Source organism: Mastigoproctus giganteus, chromosome 6 (genome assembly GCF_048544385.1).
Source record: "Mastigoproctus giganteus isolate SK-2022 chromosome 6, ASM4854438v1, whole genome shotgun sequence".
In the NCBI taxonomy this organism is placed as follows: Eukaryota; Metazoa; Arthropoda; class Arachnida; order Uropygi; family Thelyphonidae; genus Mastigoproctus; species Mastigoproctus giganteus.
The window spans coordinates 10553148-10568453 of record NC_143580.1 but is presented as its reverse complement, the minus strand read 5'-3'; the positions used below and the strand labels follow the sequence as shown (position 1 = coordinate 10568453).

The 15306-nt window shown below is 39.1% G+C and overlaps 1 protein-coding gene across 3 annotated transcripts in view; it reads right to left on the bottom strand.

The window, feature by feature from the left end:
• The window catches only part of LOC150083905 (epidermal growth factor-like protein 8), a 113611-nt gene that overhangs the window by 86348 nt on the left and 11957 nt on the right, over window positions 1-15306 (bottom strand). For 2 of the 3 annotated variants that reach the window (XM_090374945.1, XM_090374946.1), the window contains exon 2: window positions 4654-4888. The exons of the other annotated variant lie outside the window; for it this stretch is intronic. In XM_090374945.1, coding sequence (XP_090231071.1) covers window positions 4654-4835 — 182 coding nt within the window. In that variant the 5' untranslated portion in view covers window positions 4836-4888. The remainder of the gene's footprint in view (window positions 1-4653; window positions 4889-15306) is intronic. 3 annotated transcript variants of the gene reach the window in all.

The window sequence follows — 15306 nt, the reverse complement described above, 5'->3', positions numbered from 1 at the left end:
GCAAATTCCAAGAAATTCAGTAAAGCAAACTGAACATGAGACTGGGACTTCAAAATCAACTGAATACTGAATGGTGCGAAAAAAACAGAATACAACACACAATCTTTTTGTGCACACATTGAATGAAGATGTTCCAACGATTGGAACTTCCGAATAAGAAACTTTATCCAGATTAGAAATTTCCGGAAGGGAAGATCCGAATTGGAATTTCCGTCTGCAAGATTTCGCAGACGCAAAAGTACCTGCATCAATGAATATTTTTCCTCTTTTTCCTGGTGATAGTGTTTCAGCATTCTGTGGGATGAAAACTCAAAATTCCCGATGAAAAAATGCAGTCAGAAACAGAATAACTTAGCCACGGTGTGAAATAAGCTCGTAAAAGTCCATCCCGCTCTGACGGAAAGTGCTTTCCAGTTTTGCCATTGACGAAAATCGAACCCAACCCTTTCGACATGTAATGGAGAACAATGCACTCTCATTCACTTATCTTCGAGGGCATCAGGCCAAAGAAAAGGTTGGTCGTTTGGGACGCCCTGTATTTATAATATTATATATGTTTATATTTTGGGGGTGGAACATATTCTGCCCTCCACAGTATTTTAGGGGAGAAATGAAATATGAATATAATAAACTTTGAAAGGGTGATTCCCTTCGAGGTTTAAAGGCTCTCCATGGCTGCACGAACTCCTTAATTATGGACGTCGGAAGTGGGTTGAGTTTGTCTCTGCCATTAGATCCCTGGGTGATGAGTACACAGTTCTTAAGAGCCATACACTTAAGGAGTTCACCTAGCTCCAAACTATGTAACAAAAAAAAAAAACCTTCCTTGACAGCCGGAACAAAAGAAGTCCATCAAAATTAATTACGACCTTCTCTGTTGGTTTTGTGGATAGTAAATGACTGCGCCAGCAGATGCCGCCCTTGTAGACAAGCTAGTGATATCTTGCCGCATGCGTGCCCCTGGGTGTAATCCTGTAAAGAGATTACACTTTTATCTTGTCATCTCTTTCTTTATACCGCGGAATGTTGACTGGAGTTGCATGCCTGCACGTGGACAACATCGAGCCCTAGGCAGGCGACATTTAGACACGCCACCTGACGGGGAATCATACTTATTGCCAAAAACGGCAACAATGCACAGAAATCGGATAAACTTTATGAATATGAAAGTTGCGATTTCTGGTTCTCGCTGTTACCCTGGCAACTCACATCAACCATGGTGATATCAGTTGCCAAGGTAGCCAGAAGTGATTGACATTCTAAAGCCCAATCAAAGACATGTCTTATGGACAGAGTGTCATCTTCACATTCGCTGGAATTTTTTTTTTAACTTGAACGGTGTGATGAGAGAAAGCAAGAAAATATATTTTTGCTTTCTTCTAGACAGTCACTCTTCAACTTTTCTCTCTTTCCACTTCCGGCAAGAAGAGCTACCGTTCATTTTTCCATGACCGGCTTCTCTGTTCAGTTTTCCTGCTGTCGGCAGGTTGCCAAATACTGTTATCTTGAGGGTAACACCCTACAGGCGGCGGTCACTCTGCATTTAGCTGGGGTGATAGAATGTATCGTGTTGACACAGCATGCGATCACACGCGCAACAGTTCCGAGCTTTTTTTTTTCTTTTTCTTTTTTTTTTTTTTTTTAACCTTCTTAAGATGTGGGGCCAGACCGCACTTGAAGTAGATTTATACAACCAATAAGAAGGAAAGATGGCAAGGAAGATGCTCTTTTTTTACTAAGAACTCCCTCTCCTCCCCACACATGGATGAGTATTTATGGTACGAACTCCTTGGGGTCAGCAGACTTATCATCGGCGACGTAGACTGCTGACAGAAAGTGGAAGACACTCTGGTGTCAAAGTACAGTACGGACGCAGTCCTTTGAGATTTATTGATTATGTTATACAATGGCAAATACAAACAGGCATACAAGCGGCATATTAAGTCTTCTCAAAAAAATAAAGTCAATGAATTAAAAAACTTTATTATAAAAATCGCTTTCCTTAACTTAACCCCGCTAAAAAAAACAAAAAAAAACATAAATAAAATAAAACAAGTAGGGTTATGTCCGGTGAGCGCATCAAATTCATTTGCCTGGGCTTCTAAGCCTGCCATACCCATATTTACCCCGAAAAGTTATAAATTATTTCTGTCAAAAAGGAAATCGATTTATTATTTATTTCGGTAATAAATAATAGATTTCAATGCCCTCGAAATAGGCTACTCGACTACCTCCAAAAGACCCAAAATGTGGTCCTTTCAGCAAAGTTCTGATAGAAATAGAAAGAAATCAGACGGAGCCAAATCGGATTAACAGGGAGGATATTCTCACGAAGTAGCAGCCGAAGAGTTGTCGTGATGAATATTTACTTGTGCCGGCCACAATCTGTGCCTTTTCCACAAATCTTTTCCGCCTCAGGACTTTAAGGTAATTTGTGCAATTGACAGCTTGTGCTCGGATAAAGATTCTAAGTGGACAATATCTTTTTTTTTTTTTTTTTTTTATAAAAAAAAACAATAAGAACGGTCTTTAATTTTAATTAATAAATCTACAATGGTTCACTCCAAGACTGAGTTAGTACGTTTCAGGCGAGTAGCATGGTTTTTTCTCCAGAAAACTCGGGTTTTTCGTCCAGCAAACAGAAAATCGACCACAGAACACACGCAATTTACAGACAGTCTACACGGAGCAATATGGCCTTAATCGCTAATGCTCCTAAAACCCTACTACAACAACAACATGAGCCATCTTGGAGTGATGATTTACTCCAAAATGGTTCACTCCAAGCCTATCCACTAATTTGCAATTAACAGGACATACGCTCTTAAATCTCAAGTCAGTCAGTTTCAATCTTTCTAACATCAGGTGTCTTAGCTCTTGGCCCAGAAAACTTTTTTCTTTTTTTTTTTTAGACAATAAGGATAACTTCGAACAAGTTCAAGATTTTGCACAATTGTTTTTTTCCTTATAATCAGCAAATTATATTAATATCAGCAAACCACTCTCTACACATTTTTAATAGCCTATGTACATGAAGAATTGAACTGATCACATTGTATGATATATATTTTTACAGCCTATTTCTCCTGATTGTACTTGTACCTTCGCGTATATTACACTTGTGTTTTTCTGCACCTTCGGATAACCCAATTTACAGTTTATAAGAAACCTTGACGTTTGAGTAAAACTTTAAAAAGACTAATTTATATGAACTCTATATGGACTATAAACTGGACTTATCAACATCAGACAACCTCTATCGGACTTATTAAACTGCGTATCGACAGGAGCAGGTGGGCCACAACATTGTGGCCCAACAAAAAGTATAGCAACTTGTTTCGGTAGAAACAAGTTGCCATTCTTTTTAAACATTTGGTCCTAAACTACGGAACCTACAGATAATTAGTAAGGCCAAAAGATTCAAGGAAAGCAGACGTCTACTTTTATAGTTATCAACAAAAAATATCTGTCCACTCTTATCACACACTTTTCACCTCTGGAAGGTACCGATCCGGCTGCCCCTTAAAATTCGCCAGACTGTCAACCTCGACCACCCAAGGAGGCAGTTTATTCCAGTGGTCGACAACCCGCTGACCAAACGTAAACTTCCTGAGGTCAAGTCTATTACTTTTCCCTCAATAGTTTCTTTTTAGGATTCCTGCTGTTCTGGTTCCACTTCAGTCGCCGTCTTTCAATATCCCCTGCTCCAACCGACTTCCTCTCAGTGCCTTATACAGTACTTTATATATTAACAATAATAAAATAATAAATACCAATTTAAAAAAAGGTGTGAATTTCATAAAATTACAAATATATATTATTAAAAAAAAAAAACTTCCAAAAATTCTAGAGTTCGAATGAAAGAAGAATGAAATTCGATTATGAAATATTCGAATGATATAAATCGATTATATCGTTCGAATGAAGTAATACGATTACACTATTCGAATGAAATAATCGAATGATTTTCTATCATCGAATGAATTGTCGGAACTACTCCCAAATGAAAGCAGCAAAATGATCAAGGTCCCTTCCCCAAAAACCACCACCAAATGGGAAAAGTTCGATCACCTTGGCAGAGAATGGAACAGCTCTTCGAAAATATCTTGGTATGACGAACCAAACTTTAATGCATATCGAATCAGGTATTCTCTTCTATGCCTTCCGGGAGTGGCTACAAGCGATATTTTTCCCCGACAAGTTCATCTCCAGTGGCACAGCCAAGTTCGCACCTAGAAAATCCAAAGACTATTGGGGAAGATGTCAGTTCTATCCCTAAAGTAAACATCTTTTGTACTCTTTTCGAGGGAAAAGATGTATGGGTCGTTCTCCTTTGCTGAACAAACAATCACAGGATTGGTGTAAGATGGAGAATTGGCTCGCGTCTCCAAAAAAAACCTTCCCGGGGACATTGGTGTTCTCGTACTTAAGAGATACGGAGTTTCCTGGAATAATGGCGCGGAAGGAGACGGGACCGAAAGCGTGGTCTCCTAAACAACGTCTGACTTCTTTTCTCTGGGGATTATGTTAAAGCATACTATACTAAATTCCACCTTTACCAGTAACTATGTACGTCGACAATGACACCCTGTACAGGAATAAACGCTTTATTGTATTACATTGTATATTGTCATATGGCCTATTCCTACTTACCCTGAAAGTCGGCCACTTCGGTGGGAAGTAAGTGCAGATACACCTTCGGTGTACACTGTCCTTGTTTTCTGCATGGCTTCGCTGAATTTCGGATGAGAACCTGCTCTGGAGCAGACAGACGGCAGCACTAGTGCAATAAACAGAGATAATAGACTAAGATGAAATATCGATAACGCCTTCATGATGTTTAAGTGTAGAATGGCACTTTGAAATTTTCTTTAATGAACCGACATGCCTGAGGAAAGAAAGAAAAACGAAGAGAAAAATATTAGTGTTTGTGCATTACGAGACAGCCAATACAAAAGTAATTAGCGATGAGAATAACGGATAAAGTTTTATTCTTACTCCTAAAACTGGAAAAATCTGCTCTCGTCCATGACTTTGACTGTCCTTGTGTATTCTCTTGACAGATAATTAATCATCGGATCTGGCATTAAAAAACAAAATAAAACCAGTAGCTCGATCGTATTACGTCTATCTGATCGACCGCCCACACCAGCAAACCTATCGCTTCGTCCTTCTAGCTTCATTTTTTACTGCCACATGACATCTGTCAAGTTGCTATCATCTTATTTTTGAACATTAAAAGACCCGGAGTCAAGTTTACAGACAATTGATCTGCAAAGTGTAAACAAAACTTGCAAAAATAAATAACTTGCAGATGAAGACGATCAAACTTTCTACATCATTAGATCCGTCTCGTCAAAAAAATAAGAACGCATAATTTTTACTGTGGTAATTTTATTAAAATAGCACAGTAATCACAGAAACTTCTGCGTATACAGAGGTGATTGCAAATCACCGATGTCTCTCAGAGATACGACTTACACAGTCACGAAATGTATGGTAAAATTACAGGAACTACTGTTGTAAGTTTATCTAGGCCCTTTTTTCGTCACATTGAGTGCGCATGCCTCTTATATCTATCAGGTAGGTGTACATAATAAAACGGCCACTTAATATATACTATTCTACAACAAGTATTGGGACACCTCACCTGTGGGAAATTGTGATTAATTCCAAAGGTTACACAACAGTTAGATCGCAGTACTTGTTGTAGAATAGTATATATTAAGTGGCCATTTTATTACGTACACCTACATAATAGCGAGTAAGTTCCCCCTTAGCCCTCAGGACAATCTGGATTCGTTATGGGATGTTAGCTCATACTAGGCCATACTCCGAAGATCTCGTTCCACCTCAGCCAACGGGTGGTGCCGATTTGGATCAGGATCTGGCGACTGAGGAAGCCACTGCAGTAAGTGGATTTCTCTCTCACGTTCCTGTTCTGTAAAATTCTGGCCCAGTGATAAGGTGGAATAATCTATTTCCAGGTGGATACACAGCATCCACGAAGGGAAGGATGCATTGGAGGGAAACAGTCATAAAGGATGCATTAGGGTCACCTCAGAATTATTTCATCTACCAGTGTGTATTATGTCACTAAATTGTGTGTTCTCTGGTTGGTTTTATTTTTTTTTTCTGGACGAAAAATCCCAGTTTTCGGGAAAAAAAAAAACTTGTTGTTCTTGCCCGACACCGACAAACTCAGCCAAGGGGTGAAAAATCCCATGAAAGTTCCTCGGGTCATTCGAATTCGCGATGGATTCGAAACTAGGCCTTTTCCACCCTGTGTGGGGTGGACGGTCATTAAAAAACAATATCTAGGTAACCTGTGGCATCCAAATGTTACTCCGCTAATATCAAGGAGCCCAATGTGTACTAAGAAAACGTTCTCCGCCTGCAGTGTTGACACCGGGCAGAATGGGTCCATAGATTCGTGCTGCTTTCCTCTTTTCTGGCCTTTACATCAGCGCGAAACAGAAGGAACCGGGATTCGTCAGACCAGGCAACGTTTCTCCAATCCTCCACCGTCCAGTGTCGGCGTTCCTGAGCTCATTGTATCCATACCTTGTTTTTTTCCGACAGAAGTGGAACCCAAATCGGTCGTCGGCTGTGATACAACATGCGTGAAAAGGTACGTCGAGTTTTGCATTCTGAAATGCCTTTTTTGGTTACCACTGTCGTGCTGGGTTGTTATTTGACTGATTATAGTCTTTACCCTGATTACTCTGCACAAGTCTTGTTATCTACCGTTGGCCTCGCATCAACGATCTGTTTCTGACCATAGAATCTCCTTGGCTGAATATTATTTGTTTATTGGACCAATCTCGATACACCCAAGACAATCGTATGTGTGTCTTGGAAACTGTGCTCCAGCAGAGCACAGTTTCCAAGATACTCAATAGATGTGTCTGGTGACGGCTTTCATGTGATGTTAAAAATCACTTAAATTTTTTGTCGTGTCCATTCTTACACTGAATTGCAGCCCTCGCCGGTAGCACAGTTGGTAGAATCGCCGTCCTTCTCACACCGGATGGAAAAGACGTAAAGTCTTTTCCATCCGGTGTGAGAAGGACGAGGGAATTCGAATTCCCTCGATTATTTTATGGGCTCTTTTTCCCAACTTGGCTGAGTTAGTCGTTCTAGGGCGAGGGTAGGATAGTTTTTTCTCCCGGAAACTCGGGCTTTTCATCCAAGAGACAGCAAATCAACCACAGAACACACAATATACAAACATAATATATATGGCGCAATATGGTATAAGTCGCTAATGCGCCTAAAACCTTAAAACGAACAAACAAAAAATTGAATTGCACACATCTTTGGGCTAAAAACAACAACACAAACAACCCACCTGCTTTATATCGCATAATACGAATTTCGCTTTTGCTGCTGAGAGTTCTACTTCACGAAAAGGGTAGGTGTACCTAATTAGTGGCCGATTAGTGTTTATTATACGACAGTTATGATTTTAGTAATGTGAGCCATGGCTGAGTTCCTAAAGGTGCATATTGCCGATCCTTGTGGTTAGAGATTACACTAGCGCTGGCTTTTAACCTTTTTTTGAAAATGGCTTCATAAATGGCTTCACAAGCTACTTGACTAATAATCAGTCAAGAATTATTAGTAAGAATGGGTTTTATTTCGATGAAGGAGGAATGTATAACACTTTCTCAAATTTCAAACACAGCAATTTCGAGGAGAATTTTAATTTCTTCAACAACCCAGTTTCTTCACATTTTAAATTCTCTTTAATTTTTTTTTTCATCTTAAACCATTTTTAAAAATGGTTTAATAACTCCTCTTACCGGTGTGGCCGACCCAAATTATAAACTAAAAATGCATTTATTTTAATAAACACTCTTTACTCTGTTGTGTACGACGCCATTTTGAACACTCCAGTAGTCTATGTAAACTTCAATTTTTTTTTGCAACATACCAACAGCGAAAAATTATCCCTTAAATGACTGAATAAGTAAGAGAAAATAAATAATTTCGTGGTCTTTTACATCAACTAACAGGAAAAATTGACGCATTTGAGTATCGGAAATCTTGGTTCGAAAAGAAATACAGATCTTGAATATGTTAAAAGTTGAGGAATGATTGTTGACACTGAAACAAAAAATATCCTGGATGTAAGTGTACATACTACACGACGGTTAAATCTGCGGGATGTGAAGAATCAGCAAGTAATTTGAGAGTTTAAGAAACGCCGGAAACCCTAGAATGCGAAGCAACTTTTCAAGAAACTTCTGGGAAAAAGCAAAACAACTTAAGAAATTTAGGTGACCTTGGTGGCGGGACGTGAGTTTACGTTGGCAAAAAGCCTCAGCACGCATAAAACGATATTTCTGGAACCAGTAACTTAACTGTAGAAAGAAATCGAAAATCTACTAAACCACAAAATACTCTTTGGTGATCTTTGCCTACCAGATTGTTCATAAATTTTATCATTCTCGACTTTCCATTTTTTCACAAGACATTTCACACTGACAACTGAGCTTCTTAGAAACTCGTAAACTTTTCACTACAATACCTCTGCTGCTACTGATATCTGTAGTACTCCTTGACATTTTTATAGCTGCTCCTCTTTGCATAAGGGCGTGCGTCCTAATTTGTCCAAAGAGAACAACACTGCAAATCTAACTGGTTAGTGCAGAGTCCCAACTTAAACGATTATACTACCCTGTGAAGTCAAAGATGAGGACACGAACAAAAGCACATAATAGAAATTTCATCACTCTCAGCTTTTCCATCTACTGGGTGGATTAAATAAAAACCTTTGGCCTGTGGGAACTATCATTCGGCCTTTCTATGGACGACCCCTTGTTCCTGGCCCTCGGTTACCAGCTAGTGGCTTAGCTATCGAAACAAGTGAGCATGAATGATAATCCGTGGTTTTTTTCAGGTATTCAGGAATCTCAGGAAATAACGTCTACAAATGATTCATCTGTCTCTTCAACCTACCAGAATTTGAATGACACTAACTCTTGTGAAAACATCTTTCTACCCTGTCACTTGCCAACAATTAAGCCAAACAACTTATGCCCTACTGCAGCATCAAAAGATGCAATTACTGTATTCTATATGAACGCACGCAGTCTTGTAAAACATAATGATGAAATCCTCGCTCAACTGACATCATGGAATATGCATCCAGACCTGATTGTTTGTACTGAGACCTGGTTCTCTCCTGAGATTTCAATCCAAATTCCAGACTACTCTCTTTTTCAAAGTTGCAGAGGTGATTCAAAAGGTGGTGGAGTTGCTATTTATGTTCATAGTCATCTGCGATGCTCTGCCTTTCCTATCTCAAATCTGCCTGATCAAGCTTGTGAACTCACTTTTATCGGCATTGGCTCTTTGGTGATCGGGTGTCTATACCGACCTCCCTCAGCTTCAGTTAACAGCTTCCTTGTAACTCTTGACAACACTCTATCTCATTTCACAAGCAAATCCCTAAGCCGTCTACTGATTGGTGACTTTAATATTAACATTCTTCAAAGCTCTTCCTCTCAGGTGCAAGACCTCCTAGATGTCATTACTTCAAATGGTTTCTCTGTTCTTACTGATGGAGATATCCCGACTAGAATGGGTTGTTGTTTGTTATTTGGTTTTTTAGGAGCATTAGCAACTAAGACCATATTGCTCCGGGAATATGCGGTGGTCATTCCCTGACTTTTCCGCATCCTCCGTATTTGGTGGTGACGGGCTCGAACCCCGGTCTAATCAAGAAGCGTGTGCTACGCACTGTTGCTCCTTCCCACCTGGCTACGGAGGCGCCGACTAGAATGGGAGAGTCCCACAATTCCCTTCTTGACTTCACAATTGGGGAATGTTCTCTCACGTATGCAATACTTGATACAACTATTTCGGATTATCGTCCCATCTTAATGGTAATCGAAAATGAAATAAATGAAGCAGAGATCATGCACACTTTCAAATCTGTCACTCCAGGCTCTCTCAATCAGCTTTGTCACGACCTGCAGCAGTCAACGTGGGATGGAGTGCTTGCTACAAGTGATTCTGAAATTGCAACTAACTGCTTTTTTAAGCATATCCTAAACAGCTATGAAAAATACGTGTCATATATCAGGAGCCCAGGGAATAAAAAGGCCACCAGGACAAGAGGGAAAATATGCCCGTTCATCTCAAACAAGATTTGTAATATGTTAAAGAAAAGAAACAGCCTTGCAAGAATTGCTAGAGCAACAGGAATCGAGGCAGATAAAATTAAATACACAACGTACAGAAACAAAGTCACTGGCAGCATTCGGTCAGAGAAAAGAAAATACTATAGTTCTCAACTTTCAGGTATCATAACAAGCAAGAAAACATGGACAGTTTTGAACAAACTATTACCGGGAAGAAAACCGAAATCACGGAGCTACGTTGGAGATGTAGTTGAAAACGAGGTACAAATTTCAGATGACGAGCTAAAAGCTACTGCCTTCTGTAACCACTTTATTTCAAGTGTGAATAACCTCTTTCAAGAGAATTTGACTTCAGAGACAATGAAATGAGAGAATCTGCCAAATACTCAATCATAAACTCTTTTTTTCTCACTCCTCCTTCCGATCAAGAGATTTTAGAGGCAGGGAATCAATTGCAAGAAAAGGGAGCCCCTGGCTTTGATGAAATATCTCCGTCTCTGCTGAAAAAGGTCCTTAGCTCAATTCTTACGCCATTGAAGAGGAAACGGATTTGGGTGTTACTATACGGTCAGACATAAGTTCTCCGAGCATTGTAAACAGGTTGCAAGGAAGGCCCATGGTGTCCTGTCAATGATTTATCGAACAATTTCTAGTAGAGATAATGAAGTCATAATCCCGTTATATAAGGCTATTGTTAGACCACATTTGGAATACGGTGTTCAAATGTGGAGACCGAACCTAAAAAAAAAGACATTGAGCTTCTTGAAAGGGTTCAAAGACTGATAACTCGCATGGTGAGATCGATAAAAGGGCGTCCATATGAGGAAAGACTTCAAATATGTGGGTTGCAGAGTTTGGAAACTAGGCACCTTAGAGGAAACTTGATTGGGGTGTTTAAGGCTCTGAGATGCATAAGTAAAATGAATGAGGACGAAATTTTCACGGTTAGAAATGATTCTAGAACTAGGGGCCATAATTTCAAGTTACGAGGTACCGTTTTGTTTCCATTGTTGTGTCGGTGTTGTTTCCTTCATCATTTCTGTACCTCACGAGATTCTTTTGGTGTGCTTGTCCCATATGCAGGCCACTCCTATGAGAAGCTACAGGTGAAAACCTGACTGGTCCTTAAATTTTGCACACCAGTATATTAGTTATTTATTTAATTTAATTATTATTATTATTATTTTATCCTTTTTTTTTTAAACTGGTACAGCATAAGCTTTAGGCTTCCTTGCACCATATGGCCATTACTAATACTAAATTACTTTTTTTTGTGCATTAGAATTTTCGTGGGTTCTATATTAAAATTGATTACCCTATATTAAAATTGCCCTATATTACCCTATATTATTCTATATTAAAATTGATTTAAAGCTTCGTTCAAAGTGTGGCCGATAGTTTAAATAGTTATTTTCTAATTTTGCTTCTGACTCAATCAATAATTTTGATAATATAGGGAGCATCCTAACACTCAAAATTTGTAGGATTGGGGTGGAGGGAGCGACAACATTTAAGTCTTTCATTTAAATACAAACAGAAATACGAGTATTACAAAAACAAAAAAATGGAAAATCTTTTTTAGACAATACCCACTCCTCACATGAACGTCGGCAGAAATTTTAAGAGGGGTTAGCGTCTACGTTACGAAGTCCAGTATAAGATATACAAAGTAATGTAAAACGTAATGCTTGAAATCCAGGGGGGAAATGCCCCTTCCTTCATCTCTCTCTCTCTCTCTCTCTCTCTCTCTCTCTCTCTCTCTCTCTCTCTCTCTCTCTTCGGAAGCCCATTTTCAGTTTTTCTAAATACCTTCCTTCAGTTGAACAAAGTCGGATTAAGAAATAATTAACTTATAGAAATATGAAAAAATTTGCCGAAAATAAAATAGAAAAACAACTTCAGAGATAGGATATCATCTTAGAAACCGATATATGCAAAAAAAAAAAAAAAAAAAAACCCTCAAAAACGCGTCTGAGCTATTCCACAATACCCGTATAGAAGTGCTAATGAATGTAAACACAAAATGCTGAGAGGTCAGTCATTGCCCAGAGATATGTTAGGAAATAATTTGTTTATGTGCATGTATATAGAAGCCACTATACCCACCATTTTTTGTGCATTTATATTTTTATATACATGAAACAGTTAGTTGTGGAGTTTTAAGCGCATTTGCTGTTTGCTTGATGAAAACCAGAGTTTCTGGAGAAAAAAACCATGTTGCCTTTGGCTAAGACCCACTAACTCGGCCACGTTGTGAACTAGGCCCATAAAAAATCCTCAAGTCACTGACGGCATTCCAACTTAGGTCTTTTCCACCCGATGTCGGGAGGACGGTGATTATTCATCGCCTCGTCGGAGAATTACATGGAGATCAGCATTTAAGGAATTGGTGGTGCATATTCAAGAAGGGCAAGGTTTCTTAAACTGAAAGATTGAATGCAATGTGCCATCATTAGCAAACCTAGGGATAATATTTTAAGTCAGCAGATGCAGGTCATTAATGTTCAAAGAGGAAAAGGAAGAAAACTGAATTTTAATAAATCAGGTTTATATCATATATAGTGAGGATGTAAGGAAAACTATCTGGTTGTAACGGCGGTGGAAGAATGGCTGCACACAATTTGAGGCCAATAGCTTTGGAAATAGACAAAAATTTTCAGGAAGGATGGAGAAGAAGCAAGTGTTCTACTCTTAGCATGTTCAAATTCAATTTTCGATTGATTAATAACTGTTTTAAAATTTTTTTTCGATCCGTAGTGTAGGCAGAAAATGAAGCTGGACATTTGGATACAAGCCAATTGTGATATGCTACATTTTTATATTGAACAACCATAGAGCATTTATTCGAAAACCAAGGTTTAGGTAAGGGGCGAGATTTTAGGGCCACCGAGAGCCAACTCGTCTGTCTATGCGTAATATGTCCATATATTTCGTGTATTCTCTGGTCAGTTTACCTGTTTTGCTGGACGAAAGCCCCAAGTTTCAGAGGAAGAAAAGCTTGCTGTCCATGCCTGAGGACGACTAAGTCAGCCACAGAGCGAAAAAAAGTCCATAAAAGTTCCTCGCGTCATTGACAGGATTCGAACCAGGGCCTTTTGCAGCCGGTGTGGGGAAGATGGTGTTTATAACCACCGTGTTCCCCGCGCAGACTGTAATATCAGTCAGCATTACAGTCTGCGCTTACAGTCTTCAACTATTGAATTGTCCACAGAAATTCACCGTGTATTCCCAACAATGGTTTAAGCAGTATAAGTGGGAGGTTTTCTAAAGGAATTTATGGCATTAAGCACCCATAAAGCTGAAGAGGTAGTACAAAGGACACCTAAACGTTGGTGAGATTTTAATAAAGATGGGACAATTTACTACATTGATCGAAGTATGAAGAAGAGTCTCTAAGAATATTTAAGGACAGAATACTAATACCAGAAATTCGTGGCTGTGGAATTATTGAAAATCTTGTTTTGAAATCCTGTTTTAGAGAGAGAGAGAGAGAGAGAGAGAGAGAGAGAAAAAAAAAAGAGACAGGCCCATCTCCAAGTAATCCAGATAATATCAAAGCAACACAGTAGCATACTCCATCAACTTTTATAACCTGCGCAATACTCCGTCGGAATACCATTTAAAACCTATGAGATGTTTTGGAACTGTCATCGGGCAAACATCATCATCGCAATTGAATTCTGCTCTAAGGGTGAAGTAAAATGAATATGTGTGTATATTTATACGATTACCGCGCTGGTTGTCCTACTTATGCCATCTGTTTTACGTCTCCCAATCACCCAGATAATAAATTTACATTTAACGTGGCCTTTACGTAAATTATGATAGCAAAAGGCACATTTTCTACCCCAGGGATGACAGAAGTTTGACAGTTATAACCCTATCGAAAAAATAGTCGGTTATTTATTACATTGAAGAAGACAAGAACGTCACAGCTGATTAAATGCAACTGGCTGATACTTAAATAACATGGCTTCCGTCACTCAACGCACCGAGGACTGCACGAAGTCGACATACCGAGGTAGCAAATAATACGAAGCTATTTATTGGTTGATTTTGCATCGTGTCTGACCCTTTTAGATGATAACAGCGTGCGCATCATTTGTAAACAACTATTAAAATATAACTCGTAGAGTTCTGTTTGCCAAAAGATATTTATTACTTTATGTCCTGGTCCAAAAGATTAAAGGAGAGGAAGACCGGTGCTGTCGTTTTGCAGTACGTTTTTTTAATTAGTGCAAACGATTAAAAGGGAAGAAAATTATTTTCTGCTCACTAATAAAATGGGAAATAAAATTATAAAATAGAAAAAAATTATAAAAATATTACTAAAACGTTTCCGTAATTTTGGCAGAGTTTAGCTACAAGATTTGGAAGGAGTTATTCCAGTTGAATTGATGCGATCCACTCTAGGAGAATGCGACGGTATTTGTAATCGGCGCCTATTTTCTGCAGGTTAATTCCAAGACGCAGCAGTGTCTGTATTTTGCGCGGTGCCTGGAGAAGTAGGAAACGATTACAAAGTTTGAGAAGGTTGTATTTTAGGATTACTGTGAGGTTAGACCTCAAGGATGGCAGAGGGTTGTCATTTATAGAAATCATCCCAGATATTTGGGGCATTTATCACTAGTGTGAATTTTTACGTAGTCATTAAACGCCTGATGTCAGTTAACTTTGGGAACCTGGGTACATTTAGCTGCTCAGCCATGTCAGTGGTTCTCAAGTGAGGGGGGGGGGGAAGGGTCGGCGATGCTTATCTGTGGTCCATTTCAGGGTCCAGTATTCACATGAGAACACCGGTTTTTGATGTGAGGCGCATGCAGATGCCCAAATTTCAGCAGCATATAAAATAAGCGGATAAACTGTGGTTTTTAGATATCTGGTAGTGGTTTCGGCATCTTTGGCATGGAGTAAGTGCTGTTTCGCTCCCCAGCGTAAGGTGATAAATCGCTTCCGAGTTTATGCTCTGTGCGCATCAAATCTCAGCTTTGGATCAAAATAGACACCAAGGTCCTTATGGCTTGTAACCATTAGGATGAGAGTGCTTCAAACTGATGATTAAATTACTGTCGGTGGCTGTTCCGGTGAATAAATGATTATTGCAAAAGGGTTAACGTTTAATCCAAAAATTTGCAAGTAAGTTGAAAGAGCGGTC